At 38.4% G+C, this 17,274-nt stretch overlaps 2 protein-coding genes across 4 annotated transcripts in view; one reads left to right on the top strand and one right to left on the bottom strand.

Moving 5' to 3' along the window:
* The window catches only part of DIMT1 (DIM1 dimethyladenosine transferase 1 homolog (S. cerevisiae)), a 13,979-nt gene extending 9,015 nt beyond the window's left edge, over nt 1–4,964 (top strand). The window contains exons 4-13 of the mRNA XM_009895507.1: nt 251–337; nt 784–845; nt 954–1,047; nt 1,136–1,185; nt 2,028–2,151; nt 2,263–2,355; nt 3,120–3,184; nt 3,480–3,543; nt 4,047–4,153; nt 4,922–4,964. Coding sequence (XP_009893809.1) covers nt 251–337; nt 784–845; nt 954–1,047; nt 1,136–1,185; nt 2,028–2,151; nt 2,263–2,355; nt 3,120–3,184; nt 3,480–3,543; nt 4,047–4,153; nt 4,922–4,964 — 789 coding nt within the window. The remainder of the gene's footprint in view (nt 1–250; nt 338–783; nt 846–953; nt 1,048–1,135; nt 1,186–2,027; nt 2,152–2,262; nt 2,356–3,119; nt 3,185–3,479; nt 3,544–4,046; nt 4,154–4,921) is intronic.
* A 2,261-nt stretch (nt 4,965–7,225) lies between these two features.
* KIF2A (kinesin heavy chain member 2A) overlaps nt 7,226–17,274 on the bottom strand; it is a 35,714-nt gene continuing 25,665 nt past the window's right edge. The window contains exons 16-20 of one of the 3 annotated variants that reach the window (XM_009895500.1): nt 16,320–16,433; nt 15,031–15,181; nt 13,312–13,413; nt 10,852–10,987; nt 7,804–9,025 (exon numbers count right to left, since the gene is read on the bottom strand). In XM_009895500.1, coding sequence (XP_009893802.1) covers nt 8,940–9,025; nt 10,852–10,987; nt 13,312–13,413; nt 15,031–15,181; nt 16,320–16,433 — 589 coding nt within the window. In that variant the 3' untranslated portion in view covers nt 7,804–8,939. Of the gene's footprint in view, nt 9,026–10,851; nt 10,988–13,311; nt 13,414–15,030; nt 15,182–16,319; nt 16,434–17,274 lie in introns of all 3 variants that reach the window. The other 2 variants (XM_009895498.1, XM_009895501.1) reach the window with 2 other exon arrangements.

Raw genomic sequence — 17,274 nt, 5'->3', positions numbered from 1 at the left:
TTTTTTTACTATTATTTTTTAACATGTGGCTGCTTGCTCATTTTTTTCTACGCTTGGCCAAAGATCTCTCATAAATTAGCTTTAAGGCATTCCCGTTCTGGCCCTTTCCCTCTCGCCCCTGTCTTTTCGCGCCCCTCAGTTAGCTGATCTTGGCTTTTTGCTGAGCTGCACCCACCTTTCCTTCTAAAATTAAGTGGCGGCTTGAAATAGGTTCGCGGAAAAGATAACTGAAATGCCGTTTGGTCTTTAGGCTGCCCTGCGACGCACAGATGTCATTCTGGAAGTTGGCCCGGGAACTGGTAACCTGACAGTAAAGATGTTGGAGAAAGTAAAAAAAGTAAGTGCGAATTTTGCCCCCCCACCTTCCCAAGCTCTAACCATGTTGGGGCTTAGACTTTGGCAGACAGAAGGATCCTCATCTGCTTGATTCAAATAAGTAGAATTACTCCATGGCTGGTTTTGTTAACATCCATATAATTCCAGTGAATTTTTAGCTGTTCATGTAAATCTTGTAAATCATGTATAACTTGTAAATGTGTACCTTGTAACACGTATAAGCTCTTCAAGTAAATCTTGTAAATCATATATAACTATATTGCATTTAACCATTTATGTGCTAAGGCTTGCGTGTTTTTGTGGGGGAAGGAAGGTGCATAGCCTAATAGGGAATGTTTAAGAATTATTTAAACCTGTAGCAGTAGATACAGGGCTTTTTTACTATTGAAATTTTAATCCCAGTTAAGAGGAGTTGTATAAATTTACAAACATATACTTTGTTTTCAGGTTATTGCTTGTGAAATTGACCCTAGACTTGTTGGTGAACTTCAGAAGAGAGTCCAGGGCACGTAAGTATCAACTGTGGAAACGGCGAGCACTTAAAGCACTGGAGCTGCTTTGACAAAAACTTTGGCAACGTGCTTCTCTGAGGATAACCACAGCGTATGTTCCCCCAGGTGTCTGGCAAACAAACTTGAAATCAAGGTTGGAGATGTCTTGAAAACAGACTTACCATTCTTTGATGCATGTGTGGCTAACTTGCCTTACCAGGTATAGGCTAAACAACATGGAAAAACTTTTTTCTTTTCAAATGCTAATTGCCCTGAAATTATGCTAACACTATTACTCTTTTCCTCAGATTTCTTCACCTTTTGTTTTCAAGTTGTTGCTTCATAGACCTTTTTTCAGGTATGTGGAAGAACAGAGCTCTGTATTACCTGACAGAAAAAAAAAAGTTTTAAAAATATTGCCAAATAATTTTTTTTTAGTTCTTAAAATACCTATTTGATGGATCAGATCAGCACCAGAATTTTTCTGTAACATGAAACCTGCCAGTGCCTGGAAATGAGTTTTTGTCAATGTATTAAGCACAAGGAGAAAATGTAGTCTTGGCACATTTAGTCTTAGTCTTAGTGAGTGTCCAGCTGATGAAAACAGGTGTTGCACCTCTTTACACTAGTATTATAACTAACTGTTATTCTAGGGATAAGTAGGGCATCATAACATTTCAGATTACTTCCTACCTGAGAAAGGAAGGGTAGAAAGAGTAGGATCGAAGCCAATACACTTTCTCTGGTCTAAAAATATAACTGCGCAGGTACTTTGGTGTGTTGTTCAATGTGTCAGCAATTCTTGATGTCCCTCAGTGATGCACTAATGTTAGTGATATTACTGGTCAATTTTTGGAGCTAGAGAGTTTGGATTTGTAAGACTCAACAGAATTATTCAAAATTATTTCTTACAGTCAGGCACAAAACAGACTAGCCTCTCTGTCTTCGATCCTGATGCATTTAGCAGTAAGAAGAATCAAATTCTGTTGGAGCTTTAAGGAGATTTAGACGGTTTCACTAAGTTTTGTGTTTGTTGGGGTTTTTTTAACACCCTGAGTGAATTAAGGCAGTGTTTGTTTATGACAAATTTTCATTGCTTCTAAGCACCGAGGCAAATCCTGTGTTTTCCAAGTGTGTTAGTTGGCTTTTGACGTAAAAATTGATTACTTAAAATTCAGTTTTTCATTTCGTTATTCTCAGGTGTGCCATACTTATGTTTCAAAGGGAATTTGCACTTCGTTTGGTTGCAAAACCAGGAACTAAACTATACTGCAGGCTCTCTATTAATACTCAGTTATTAGCTCGAGTGGACCATCTGATGAAGGTATGTCATTCTGGGTTAGCTAACAGAGCTATCAAAGATAGAAGAATGTTTCTAGGAATGTGAGGATTTGCAGCGCATTCATACATCTGCCTGACTTCTCCTGACTAACAGGTTGGAAAGAACAACTTCAGGCCTCCTCCCAAAGTTGAATCCAGTGTTGTCAGAATAGAGCCAAAGAACCCACCACCACCTATCAACTTCCAGGTGAGCGTCATATACTCGAATAACAACATTACATACTAGTGATAATACTTAATTTAATTTTTCTTTCCACTTATTACTCAGTTCCATGTGCTGTTTTCATTACTACGTACCAGCTATTCATTGGCATTTACAGAATTCCAAAATACTTACTCCTCTATTGACCATGCTTGTGTTAGGATGTTACCTGAATCTGCCACCATCAATGCCAGTGCAGCTTTGCTTACTGTATTTCTGACAAGACTGAGGTACCATGTCTGTGTCAGTTGGAGAGTTGCTAGTAATAACATCCCTTTCATCGTGGTTTATATCTCCCAGGAACCCTTTTGGCTGATGACTTTGTTGGTTATGATCAAAGGAGTATATATGCGAAGTCTTATCTTCAGATGAGTGTGTATAATCTCAGAAGACAGATGTTACAGGATAGTATTCTTAAGATTAATCTTTAAAACACTTTGATCTTCAAGACCATTTCAGCCTTGCCCAATGTTAGCCAGATTTTCTTCAAGTGTCTGCCTTCTCAGCACTAAGATCTGGCCAATAGTGCCTAGGCACAAAAAAGAACAGTTCAAAGTTTTTTTGCAGGTGAAGTATTTTCTCCTCCACCTGTATTGCTTTGTTCAAGACAAGACTGGTTTTGTATTGTTTAGAAGGATATTTTCCTGAAATATTTTTCTTTGCGTTCAATATTGTTGTGAAATTGCCAGTAGTGACTGTTCTTGTTTGCAGTAGTTCCTTTCTGTAAATTCTGAAATTTTTAATTTCAGGAGTGGGATGGTCTGGTAAGGATAGCCTTTGTTAGGAAAAACAAGACACTCTCCGCAGCATTTAAGTAAGTAACTTCTATCAAAGGAAATCTTTTCAAAGTTTGAGAGCCCGTCCAATTAACCATTTCTTTTGTGCAAATGCGTAGTCATGTTATAGGCATGCCAGCACAACCTGGGATAAACCATGATGGAGGATTTCCGCTGAGGTCACAAGCTTTTCCTTTTAGAAGAAAACTAGGCAGGTGTTTAAAAGAACAGCTCTGTGTGGTCATTACAGTTTTTGATAGTGAAGAATTAAACCATCAAGTAAAAGAAAGTAGTTAAAGCTCAGTTTTCATCCTAAACTTGTATTTCTTTCAGGTCAAGTGCTGTAGAGCAGTTACTGGATCATAATTACCGAATTCATTGTTCCTTACATAATGCAGTAAGTTTCTTTTTAATATATTAATTTCTATTTCTGTGCACTGTGACCTACATACTGACTTTTACCAGAGTAAAAAATTAACATTGAAAAGCTTAACATGTTAAAGTTTTTCTGAGAAAGTTTGAGGGACGGAGGAACTTAATTTTTTTCTTAGAGAAAAATCTGAAAGGGCCACTAAATACAGTGAAAAAGCTGAAAGCTGAGAATGTTATTAATATATATTGGCTGTACATGTCTCAAGGACTTTTACTAATCTAGTAAGAAAATATTTTGTGTCTGCGTAGCAATACTGTTGTGGTTCATTTATAGCGAATGAGCTGATGTATAAAATTTCAGATACAACAATAGAAGATTACAATAATCCAGACTAGAAAAAATAGAACTTTCTTCTATCACTTGAAACAGGAACTACTCTAAAAGCAGGGAAAGAATAGATAACTTAAATGAACCTTTTTCTATGCTATGAATAGAAAATGAATTTGTATCTTATTTTCTATTGACAGGAAATACCCGAAAACTTCAAAATCGCGGAGAAAATACAGACAGTCCTAAAAAATACAGGTTACTCTGAAAAACGAGCCCGTTCAATGGATATAGATGATTTCATTAGGTATTTTTCTTTTCTCTTTATGCCTTCCTTTTAAGCTTCTTCAGATTCTACCTGCATCTGTACCTGTGTAGCACAGATTAGTATTGGGCCACACAGGAATAGTACTAACTGTTTTTCTCTCAATACCAGACACTGCTTGCTTTGTCCTGAACGTGAACAAACACTTAAACCCTATAGATATATTTTAACTGCTGCTTACGGTATTGAGAAGCAACTAGCTGAAGATCCCTATTTCTGGTATTTGTGTACTAGACTCTTCTATGTCTCCTCTGAAAAAGGCTTTCATAAGGGAATTGGTTATTATAATTTCCCTGGAGACCTACCCAGCCCTTCTCAGTCTGTCTTGAGGATTAGGCCATAGTCTATAGCATAATTTGGAAATTCGAGTAATTAACTGCTCTATTCCGCTTTTAGTTCTGGGCAGTTAATTTAAGTGGCAATATGAGTCCTTCCCTAATTTAAGATAAAAATTCCTAGCTGTTTTTCAGTGTGACAATTAATACAGCTACTGCTCTTTAAAGAAACATAGTAAACCTGGTAGGATGCAGTATCACTAACTGCACTGAAAATAGACCCGCATGTCTAAAATGGCATATTTGCTAATAACTTCTAGTTTAAGATTTGCAGCAATTCTTTATGGCAGTTGAACAGTGATAGCTGCTTTCATGCTATTTTCGTATGTTCTTTGCCAGCCAGCACATCTTGGAAATGCCTTAAGCTGAAGTATAAATTAGTAGAAATTATAACATAAATATTTTACTCTTTCAGACTGCTGCATGGCTTCAATTCAGAAGGCATCCATTTCTCATAGATTCTACTAGAAGAATGAAGATATTCAGTATTTTTTCACTAAAGTCTTACCTAAGCCAGAATGACTGCAATGGGACAAGCTTTTCTTATGCAGCAGTAACAGGATACAGCATACACACTCTGGTTGTTATTAAAACCTTACATGCAACTTGATCACAGACAGTAGGCAAGAAGCTGCTGCCCTGTATTTTAAAAGTGATAAATTCTTTCATGACTGAAGTGAGGTACTGGACTCCCACATGACAGTGTATTTTTAAATGTACCCAAAAACATGGATCAATGCTGCCATAATTGAAATCCATGTCCTCTGGCCGTGGACTTCATCTGAGTATATTCTTGCACAATACTCAGCAGTACAACCCGTAAGTCTGGTCTGGGCAACAAAAACAGAGTTGTAGTCATTCCATTTGTTTGGGATTTTTATTTGTTTGTTTGTTTTGAAGTGTATTTAAACACTTTCTTCTTGATTTGAAATGCCTGTCTCTTCCGTTTGTCCTCTGATAGCTACCCACATTCCACATCTGTTAGTAATCTGCGTCTCTCGGAGAAGTCCCAAGAGCTGTTTCTCAGCCACCAGTGTCATTTCCTTTACCCCTCCATATCACCATCAAACCACTGTAGGAACCAGCAGAAAACTACCAGAGGGCCAGTGCTCATAAGCATAGACAGAAAGGTTTTATTGTCAACTGTAAACTCAAGCAGCTATTTTTATAAGAAAACTACTTCACCCTTCAAGGTAACGAGGAGTTTTGACATAGATCAAAGCTTTCAATGAGTCTTAGAGCAATGCATGCCTGTGTCCTGACAGACTTACTGAAGTGTCTTAATATAGTTTGGATTATAGATATTTTTTATTACAGAAAAGGCAGAGTTTTTCCAAGGAAGTTTGCATTAACTCTGCATAGCAGCTGTCAAAAGAAAAGTCTACTTTGGTCTGTGTAATGGTTCAGGAAAACAGCAACTGTTAACTCTGTAGCAGCATGCAGGGGTGAAGGCATGACTGTGTATTAACCACCATAAGTCATTTTTTCATATATAATGTATCTCTTTCCATAAGACCACAGTAAGCGGAGAAGAGGCAAATTAGCAAAAACTCCTCCATGATATAACTTCATTTTACACACACCCAATGTTAATTCTTTGTCATTGCTTCAGAAGCTTGTACAGAAATAGGCACTTGAATTTGTAGAAAACCCAAGACGTTGTCTTGGAAAACTGAATTGCTCATTCATTTTAGAATTCAGTAATTCTAGTGCTGCTTCAGTGCATATAGAACCAATATATGAGTGAGGTTAAGTAGCCACAGCAATATGCTTAAATACATACTGAAGGAACAAGTTCTGGAGATTTGTGTCACATTTCCTAAATGCTTTCATTTTACAGGACAGGAATCAAGGTGAGCTTCTCTGAGTCCTATTTAAGTAATCCCAGTCCATCACAGCAATGGGCTACAGCAATTCCGGTTCTGTAACCAGGTGTATCAGCTTATCTTGATTCTCACTGCTTCAGTATTGGTGTAGATCCGACCTTTACAACAGGCTGCGTCACAAACACGGTCTTAAGAGTTCCCCCGGAGTAGACACCACTTCAGCTTGCATCTGCTACCTGGCAGGACACGTCATTTACACGGTTTAGTAAAAAGCTACTGAAATTGAAGCGCCTCTGTCCTTCCTGTCACCTTCGGTAGCCGCTGTAAACCACAGCCTGGCTGTGGCTGTAGGCTTGCGTGGAGGAAGAATAGGGAAGCCCCTGTTTCTCATGTAGGATGTCTCAGTCTTCAAAGGCTTTTTAGAAAGTGAGATTTCTCTACAGCAGCTTCAAAGGAACCCTCAGGTGTTACACGATAACCTGCACTGCTAACAAAAGCAACCTAGAGCTGATGCTCAAGAGCAAGCTGGTTGCTCCATTGACAGGTTGAGAAGTGCTTTGCTACTGCAAGATGATAAGGGCAAGATGATCAGGATAACCTGCTAACAAAAGCTGCTGCCATCTATTTTGCTGTTTTTTAATTTTAACTGTGATGGATGACGTTCTTAAACTAATGCTCGGAAAGATGTGTGATGTTTCTTTTAAGAGCTGCTGCAAAACTAAAGTCACGACAGTGTTCTGGGGAACTTCTTCCTATATGACAAATTTGTCCAGAAGAAAATACTTATTCTGAAATTTGAGGCCTTTTCAAAAGTGTAACTCCGATGTGCTGACAAAGTAAAACCCTTCCCAAAGCACAAGAGAAACTTCATAGAAGTAAATTCTCATCTGTAATTCATTTAATAGCTTAATTTATTAAACACATTATGTAAAATCTACATTGTTGTTTCAGTTTTCATGTTTACACACAGGAGGATTTTTTTTATTTTTAACCATGATGCAACAAGAGCTTCCCATAGCCTACCTTCCTATGAGAGATACAAACATTAAACACTACAAGAATTCCTGGCTCATTTTCTTTCTCTTTTCATTGCCTTCCCTTTATTTCTCTCCAGGCCTGGCACAAACAAACAGGCTTGTATTACAAAAGTAATTTTTAAACAGTTCCAAGGGAAAGGCTGCTGATATGAACTCCTGGAAACAGGGAGAACTCCTAGAGAGGTCTACAATTCTTCATTTGACAAGTTCTTACATGAAAGGTCAATCTTTTTTGGATACTGACTTGCAAAAATAACTTGAGTGCCACCACCTAAAAAGTGCTGATACACATGGCCCCATGAGAATTCAGGGCTTTCTATTAGTGCTGGATAGAGGTATTGTGCAAGATCCCCAAATAATGCAATTTCACTCCACTTTTCAGCTGCTGGCACCGTACAAAGGGAAAAATAGGTATTAGCTACTTTTTTTTTTAAAGCAACAGAGCTACTCAAACTACCTGCAAACTACGGTTAATGTACATGTAAGTTTGTCATGCATCAAAAGCCAAATTTTAACAGTACGTGAAAGGCAAATATGTCTGTATTTAGCTCAATCCCTGAACTTTGTGACAGTTTTCCTATCCATAGGCAGAGGTGAGATCGTACCTTTACTCTGACAGCATTATCACACCATACCACATACTGTATATCTGCATTATCCTAAGATACAACTCTCCTCATTACTTAAACATTACCCTTTATTATACATCAACTAATTTATAGTTTTGTCGGGGGTTTTTTGTTTGTTTTGTTGTGGTTTTTTTTTAATTACAGAGAAAATGTTAGATTTATATAAACACTCTTTATGGTATTCAAATAAATCTAGATTCCAGATTTTTACAAGGAGGATGGAATGTCCAGCTCTTCATCCGCTCTAACAGCTCTTGCGGTTCCTATTCAAATGATATGGCACATCCTGTGAAATAAAACTAGCCACCAAAAAAAAATAAAAGTCTCAAAACACATTAAAAATGTACACACGCTAAAAGTAATTTATATTGACAAATAAGGAATGTTGTTTATTAAAGCTGTGCTTCACAAAGAGGATGTTTAGGGTTAAGTAGCCTTCATCAAGGCACAGAATGGGAAGAGGTAAGCACAGCTGTCTGTAGAAGAGAAGTTATGTACAACCACTAGTGAGGTGTGCATGCACGCAAACACAATTTAAAACTGCACAGCTGGTCTTTGTAACAAAACTGAACATAGTCAAAAGGAAATACTGTGACTTCTTAATGGCCACAGTTTTACTTCATTATTAAAAACATGGCAAATATTTCCAAACATAAAATTCACAATTCGAATAAATGAAATATTTTAAACAAAGTGCTTCACAGATCTGAACCCTGCATGGTTGTGCTGTCTGGTCTAGAAGCATTTTGTAGACATCATAGGAGCATTTCACACAAAACTGAAAATGTCATTCAGGTGAATAAGAAAGAGGACATTTCCACAGACATTTCTAACGTTTTTACACTTTCAAGTAGTTGAGTTCTTACGGCCACTGGGTTTTGTAACAAATGTGTGCTACAGCAGTACAGGTTCGTGGATTCCTTTAGCAGCAAAGGCCCATTTCAAAGGGCACGTGGTCTTTTCGGGTTGATCTGTTTACTGGCCTGTTCCTCTTCTTGTAGAGCTGCCCGGAAAGATTTCACTTTATCTTTAATGAAAAAGAGAGAATGAGTACTGATGTGCCTGTGCTCAACACAGATCTTGAAAGTAAGCCCTGATGCTCCACATCCCGGCCCTACTGCACAACAAAGAACATTCCTCCACAAAAACAGCTGACACTACAAACTGCAAGAGGATTGAGATAAGCTTAAATTCAATACTCACCAGAGAAGGAAGTTGCTTAGCAACTTAGTCCCTTCTTAGATGCTATCCCGGTCTCTAAGCAGGATAGATTTGGAAATTGCACAATTGCATTCCCAGCGTGTAACCCGTTCACACTTAAATTCTGCATCTAACTTAAAGTATGGGGAGATACACACCACGTACATCCTTCTCCTTCCCAGCACCTTCCAAACCATCCTTAGAGGCATACAAAATTGTATTTAGTGTACAATCAGTCGCTTCTGCAAATTCTAAAACCCGGCAGAGTAAATTCTGTTTTTCTTTGATTCTGAAAAGCATTTTTAATTAAATTTTGAAAGTTATTCACCGTAAACAGATAAATGCATCATTCATTTGTTTCATCATAACTATAACAAGAATGGGAGAAACCTGAGAAAGGAAGCGTGGCACCTTTTCATATTTCCATTCCTGTCCGACTCCCTTCCCTAGTAATGTGCCCAAGAATGGGAAAAAAGAAACCAAAGTGACAGCATAAAGATGTCAGTCCCAAAGTGACAGGAATAAAAGCTCAAATATTCAGTGACCATTATGTGCTGTGAGCAGAACACAGAAGATACTGGGAGAAAGAATTTTTGACTTAACAGTTCTTCCCTCCTGTAAATCTATACATGTATCATGCTGCCTGTAAAGATACAAGGATCTCTTAGATTGCTTTTACCTTCAGTACTTTGTTTCAAAAGCATGATCTAGTAAGTTTTTGAAGAACAGAGAGTCACCTAAACTGTGTTTTTTCACTGCTGGTGTCTCAAATAGTCTTCTTCTAAAGAGGGAGTCATTGTCCATAAAAAGCAAAGGAATGTACCTCCAATTCTTTGCTAAAGTATACTGGTGCCAATGCATGCTTAGAAGGCAAGCAGGCCACATCTGATTTGCTTGATGTATTCTCTTTACTTACAGCAGATACTCAGACTGAGTAAAAAGTAAGATTTTAACTTAAAAAGAGTTTTCTAACACTGATTAAAAAAAAAACAAAAACCACCACCCCTCTGTCCCCAACCCCAACTTTGAATTTTTAGCAGTATAGCCTGTCTCCTGGAGTCCAAATAGTTACAGAAACTAAAATGAAAAATTCATCCCCATGAGGCACCAAGATAACAGGATGATTTTAGAAGACAAGTGGAAGAGTCAATTCAGACAGAAAGGCTGCTGAAAAAAGTAAGCTAACAACCAAGCTACTCATAGCTCAATGCCCCTCTTAAGCCCAGTCTTAAACACAACAGCAGGCTCCCTGCTACGCTACAGAATGCAACAGAGCAGGAACTGGGAGTTCCTACTACTTCTTCCTCATTGCATTACCTTTTCTTCATACAGTTTGTTTGGGTTTTCTTTTTCCTTTTTTTATTGTTTTGGAACAAAGGAAAAGAAAAGAAAAGTTTCAGGACCCATTTTATACTTCCTGGAGGTTAAGCAGATTTTTCCTTTAAACTAGGATGAATTTAGCACAGATGTGAACTTGTTCTTAGGCAGCAGAATAATGTTCCTTCCACAGGACATTGCAGGGCAGCGTAAGGGGAAAAAGACCCTAAAACATAACCACACTCTTTTTTTTCTTCTCATTATTACTGCAAGTCTCCATGGCATATGGAAACACGCTGCTAATAATGCAGACAGAAGTGATTAAAAGCAATCTACCTCTAAGTTCGGTCAGAATATCAATTTTTTGCTCTAGAATTGCTTCAAGTTGGGTAGCGTAAGAATCCACATCATAGTCTACTTCTTCTGTCATCTCAAGAAGAGCTTTTTCATCTTCCAGCCATCTAATAGATTCCTAGATAAAAGGTAAAAAAACCCCAACTAAATACATTAGCAAGTTTCAAGACAAGTTTCAAGACAAAGAGCTGAATTAGACCTTTTCTCAAGATGACCACACTTCTACTGTCTATAACAGATTTCAATCCTAAAATGAAACCTTACCCCTAATTCAGCAAAATCGAAATCTTATTCCCAAGTCGGCAAAATTGTATGTTTTCCACGTTGTTTCTTAATTCCAGCGGTCATACCAGCAACAGGTAAACCCCAGCCACCCCAGCTCTCTTCCAGTTCAGAACATGAGGTGGTTGTAAAGCTAAGAAACTCAGAAAACGGAACTTTATGTCCCCTTAGGCAGGTATCAAACTTTGAAGTCAGGCTTCAATCTTAAGTATGGGCTGGTTGCCACTGACTATTATCGTTGTGTCATTACTACAGTTAAGGAGCCAAGATAATTCTGTCCATAATCAAAACCAGTTTTGAGAGAAGCTGTATAAAAGAAAAGTTATTTTGAGCTCACTATTGCATGAGGTAACTCCACAGATAGGTAACAGTACAGTAAAGGTTAGTTAATGCAGCTCTTCGGCATCTTTGCACTCCGATTATTACAAAAAAAGAGGGGGGAAAAAAAGAAGTCTTGACGCAAAGAAGAATGCAACCAGGAGCTTAAAGCTTACAGCACCATGAAAAGCTGTGATCAGGAGAACTGATGCCATTGGAAATACTTTTATTTAAAAAAACCCAAGCAGCTGACAGTTCTAGGCATGCTGGGCCTGAAATACTAGAATTAAGTTTTTCCCTCTGTTCTCAGCAGTCCAAGTAATATTGAAAGCATACTCCAGACCCCAGGTATGTTTTCTGGCTTTCAGGACAGGTGGAGCTCACATTGGGACAGGATTCATCACATCTAATGTAAACTCCTATGTCCAAGACACAAAGGCAGACCAACACCTCTAGAGCACAATTCATTCCCTTGATCTATTTTAGACATTTTTGTCAGGAAAGGATGCTTTTTATCAGCAGTTTCCAGGAGAAAGCTGACAGAAGACAACTTCTTCCTAGTACAGCTGGTAGATTTTGTATTGGTGCAGCCCATCTCCACCCACAGCATAAACTAACAAGCCATGCCATGAACGAAGGGAGCCGAGGCTCGGACACATTTCCTTCCAGTGACTGCTGGGAGGAGCAGTAATCTCCAGCAGAAGGCCAGATGGACATACAGAGGCTGTGACATCTCAGACTAATGCAGCTTGTCTCTCCAGAAGTCGCAAGCATTAGCTACAGCATATGGCATACGACTTCCACACTTGCGTGTGTTTTACTTCAGGGCTAATGTTTCACAATATCTAAATCTCTACATCTGTTGTAAAACGTGCTGTTTAGCATCCTACTGTATTATAAACACACACCAATGTTCCACTGAGTTAGATGCCTAAACTGAGTCGATGTGTGTGCTCCCTACAGGTCTAATGCTCTGCCGTTCTCTTGCAGCAGATGTGCCAAACGGACAGCCTGCCGAGAGACGCTAAGGTCGTGAACAGAAGCAACTCGCATTTCCTTCTGAAAGCCAGTTAACTCATTCCTATTACTACAATTTATTTTGCGAACGTAAAAGGCTCCATGGCGCTGACCAGCATTACAGTGCATGGGCAGTATTCCTTCCAAAAACACTGACCTAATAGCAAGTGGAAACGTTATGTATCTGTAAGAGGGAAGCAAACGGGCAGTGACAAATACATGTGTCTCCTGCGCATCTCAGTAGGAGATGTCACAAAAGGATACTCAGATGAGATACTTGGAGGGAGTATTGTAGTATCTTAGAGGGAGATGACCAAACAGAAATGGTGCTGATAGAGACATTACTATCAATTGCCAGCTCTGGCACAGGAATATTGGCATAGATTAGACAGCGAAATTGAAAATTTCAAGACCAATCTGAATAAACTCCCCACAACTAGAAAAAAGAACAAAAAAACCACAGTCACTAATGCTGGAAAAGGACTACAACAGAAAATATAGCAAATAGTAAAACCAGCAAAAAGAAAACAGCAGCTTTTCTTACAATGAACACAGACTTTGTCGAGAAGAAAAGGAAAATTTTACTACATTTCTGGGCTGATATAGAAATATGCTTCTCCCTCACTATGGAGACAAAGATTAGCAGTTATGGGATCTGTCCCTATTTGTTTGCTACAATGGTCTTAGCATAATAGAACAATTTAGAAATCTCTGACAGCAGCAGAATGACCAGATGATATCCCGCATCTTCAAGAGTATGCACTTCCATTGGGAAAACCTGAATTCCTGGATTAGGATAAAACAAAGCAGAGCTCCATCTTTTACCTGGAAGACAGCCCTGTGGTCTTCTACTACTTGCTCTTCCATTTCTACCATCTGTGACACAGCTTCATGGAAAGTAAACAACTGTGGAGAAACTTCCTCTTCCTAAAAACAACAGTTAAGCTTGTTAGTCTAGAAAGAATGGTGGCTACGGGAAATATATTGAATGTGATCCATTTCATCGCAGAACACAAAAAGAAATATGCAGAAGGCAGAACCTGTCAAAACTAGAATTTAATACTCCTAACAAGAAAATCTCCAGAAATGAGCAGAGAGGGCAATAAATTCAAAATATTCACAGTGTTAAATTTAATTCATATTCACTAAAAATTTCCAGCCACTAATCCTAGTGAATACTGGAAAACAGAATAGTCCATATTAAAAAACCAAGGTAAAATAGTGGGAAGAGGAAGTCACAAAGGAAGAATGCTAATTTCTCGTATGTTTTAATGCCTACAGAAAACTCTGTTTTTCTGTCAGGGCTTTTTGTTGTGCATGCCGCAACACACAGACAACAATTTTCAAAAAAAGAGAAGAGCAATTACATTCAATACATTTTAAAACAATCCTTTAGAAAAAAAAGTAGAATAAATGTAAAGCGAAAAATCTAAAATGTACATAGCAATTAGCACATTAGAAGAACGCACAACATGAATTTACAAACTAGGGCAAACAGAGCTTGTTTAGAAATGACTAGTTAACAATCAAGGGGAAAACGCTAGGTAGGCTGTAACTAATGTTTCAGCAAGACAGTTTAGTTCTTTATACGATGCTTTTGAAATCTTTTTTAAAACATATTGTAAAGCTTAATTTAATTCCACATGAACAATGAAAAGGTATGATATGAAATGTTATCTGCCTGGAAGGACTGTCCAGTGGGACGCTCTAGGAATCACTAGCATGTTCTTATAAAATATAGTTCGGGAAGAAGAGCTTGTTGCAAAAGTGAGAAATACAGCAGACACCATGAAGAGGTGTCTGAGAAGGCAGAGAGCCTTGCGAAAATAAGTTAGGATAGTAAGGATTTTTCTTTTCTACCTTTCACCAGCATTTTCACAAATCGAGTTGTAATCCCTGTTGAACATCTAAGGAACCAGGACTAGACCTGATAATCAGCAATGAGGGGAAGATGCCTCTCAGCTCCCCGCTCCAGCAGCCAAGGGAGACATGCTGGGAACATGATGTGGCTCTCTCACAAACCAGTGCACTGGGGTTTCACCCCATGAAACCCAGGATGTCACCCCAGCATGTCAGGAAGAGGAACGATGGGCAGCCAGATTCCTAAACACAGAGAAAGGCCAACTCACTTGAAATGATTGGTGCGTGCTGGGAAAATAATGCTCAAAACCACACGCGTGTTAAATAAAACAGATGAGTGTCCCAGGACACTTCTAACTGCCTGAAAAAAAATGAAGCTATACTCGAAAAGATGCACACTAAAGAATGCCAGAGCCTAGAACAGACCCTGCCTAGACATTAAAAGCCCTAATCAGCAAGGAAAATAAAGAAAAGTAAAACATTATCCTCTCACCCTTCAAGAAACGTTTTGGCTTTGGGTTTTTTTCGTATGGGAATGAACGTAATGCTGTGTGAAAAGGTGAAGAGGCACAATGTATTTACTTAATGATCTTGCTAACAGGCTATAAATACACATTGCTCTGGATTTGTTCTGCCACTGTATTTATCATCACCTCTTTCCATGTAATGCTGTAAACCACTCACGTTTTGTTCACAAAGCAATTTGAGATCATCTCTCTGAGGAGAGCTCCCCACACCCCACTGTGTCTCCAGGTCGTCGATCTGATTGGGAGCGTGGTGTATAATGGGGCGGTTATCTCCTGCGGCACTAGGATCGACCGTCAGCTCCTTCACCCTACAAGCAGAAAATGTTGTGTTTGTAAATTAGTAACTTCCTGTGCAAAAGAGTCACAACCAAAAAAAAAAAAAAAGCTCTATGGGTTTATGCGCAATTAATCCATTTAATAAGGAGAATGATGATGTCAGCTTCACAAATTTAATGCACTTTCAGCGACAAAAAGATGTTAGTCCAACTCCGTGGACCATTGAATTTCAACTACTTGCAGGTGGATTACAGTCCATCTTCTAGCAAGAGACATTTTCTGATTGAAATATTACTATTCATTAAGAGTTAAGAAAGCAAAAATCTCCAAACCTTCAATATTAAGTCCTTAACAATGAGTAATATTTTAAAGAAAAGTTCATTTGTCACCCTAAACCTGACCCATCTTTCTTTTTCTGTGCATGCAATTGTGTTTTAAAAAAGACAGTCAATCGGTACCTCACCAGCTGTTAAAAACAAATCCACCAAGAATTCTGAAGAAAATAATAATTTGCAACCATGTACCTCAGAGACTGTATAGATGTTTTAATTAAAATAATTTCAAAGGTGAAAATATCTTATTAAAATATTAGCCTCTTGCAGCATGAATATGGTTTAAAAGATTGATCATGATTCTGTCAAAAGAAAGCTTTTTTTAAAAGCAAGTTTATGAAACGGACACATCAAAGTCTGCAAGTATAGCAAGTTTTAAAATGTATTCTTCATTTTTTTAAAGCAAAAAACATTTTTTCAAGTAGCACTTATTTATTACAATGGAAACTGTTTTTCATTCACCTCCAGAGTGATGAAAAGCTTTAAATACATATATGTGTGAAAATTGTTTTCTTTTTTAACTAGAGATATTGAAATTACCCTAAGCACAGACTTGTCAGATTTGGTGCACTAAATGTACAAAGCCCACATCACCATTTTTTAAAAAACGTATGAAGGAAACTAGCAAGCCTGGCTACAGAGTGTGGATGTTTAAGGAGGGTGAACAAAATACTGGGAAGATGATTGCAGATCATGCAGAACCATCACCTGCCAAACAAAATAAAAACAAAGTATGTGTGACTCAAGGCAAGGGGACTAATGAAAGGTTGGTCTGTAAAATTACATTGCCAAAAAGAAAACTTAAAAATAAAGATTCCATGTATAGAATGAAGTAGACCTGGTGATTGAAGGAGAAAAGTCGTCATACTCATAGGAAGGAGAGAGATCAGAGCGACTGCCACTACCCTGTGAGAAGGGAATGTCCGAAGGACTAATTCCAAATTCCTTTACTCTGCAGCAGCAAAATACAGCAGCAAATTAAAAGAAAATGTTCTCATAAACACAGTTAATATGACAACTCCTTGTTTAGCATAATTCTTTGATAGCTTAACTAGAAAATTACTTCTATATTAAAACACAACTGTGCCAACATATTTCAAACTTCTGCAAACAGTTACAGATCACTAACAAAACTGAACAAGACCAGTGCTGCTAATTTGCAGGGGACTATAATAGCAGTGTTTTCAGAAGAGTAATTCCAGATTTCAGTTCGTGCAGTTAATAAAATCTGCCACTAAACAGCTCCTTTTAAACTATCAAACAACTACAAAACTTTAAATTCTATTCTGCCCCCCTGCCCCCATCTTACACTGCACAGACACTGGTGTCCCGCATCTAAAAACTAATTGTGCTATGAAAATGATACGTTGCTAGAAAAAAACTAAAATACTACACAAAACACATAAAGTGGCTTTACAGAGATGGGCATTTACCCCATAACAACATGCAAATTTAACAGCAAGGGGAAGAAACAGTTTCAGCGCCACTATTGAGTTTATTAGAAACAGGTGTTTAGTTAGTTTTGCAGTGCCTTTTTCTGGAGTCGCTTCAGCACTGCATATTCTATAAGGGGTAAAAGACCCAACGAGTCTTGATGAATGTGCAAGGTCCTTCGTTACGTCACTGTAAGCAGGGGAGTAGATGCCTCCTCCTCACCAGGAGGGAAATCACAGACTGGTCCAAGCCAGGCAGATTTGCTACTAGCTCCCTTGATCCAGACACACACAGAGACATTCGGACACCGCGGGGAGTGGGTGGCAAGCTTTCCTCGCAGCCCTTGGTGCCTAACTAGC

Source organism: Charadrius vociferus, unplaced genomic scaffold (genome assembly GCF_000708025.1).
Source record: "Charadrius vociferus isolate BGI_N301 unplaced genomic scaffold, ASM70802v2 scaffold581, whole genome shotgun sequence".
NCBI classification, from domain to species: domain Eukaryota; kingdom Metazoa; phylum Chordata; class Aves; order Charadriiformes; family Charadriidae; genus Charadrius; species Charadrius vociferus.
This window is presented reverse-complemented; position numbering and strand designations above follow the sequence as displayed.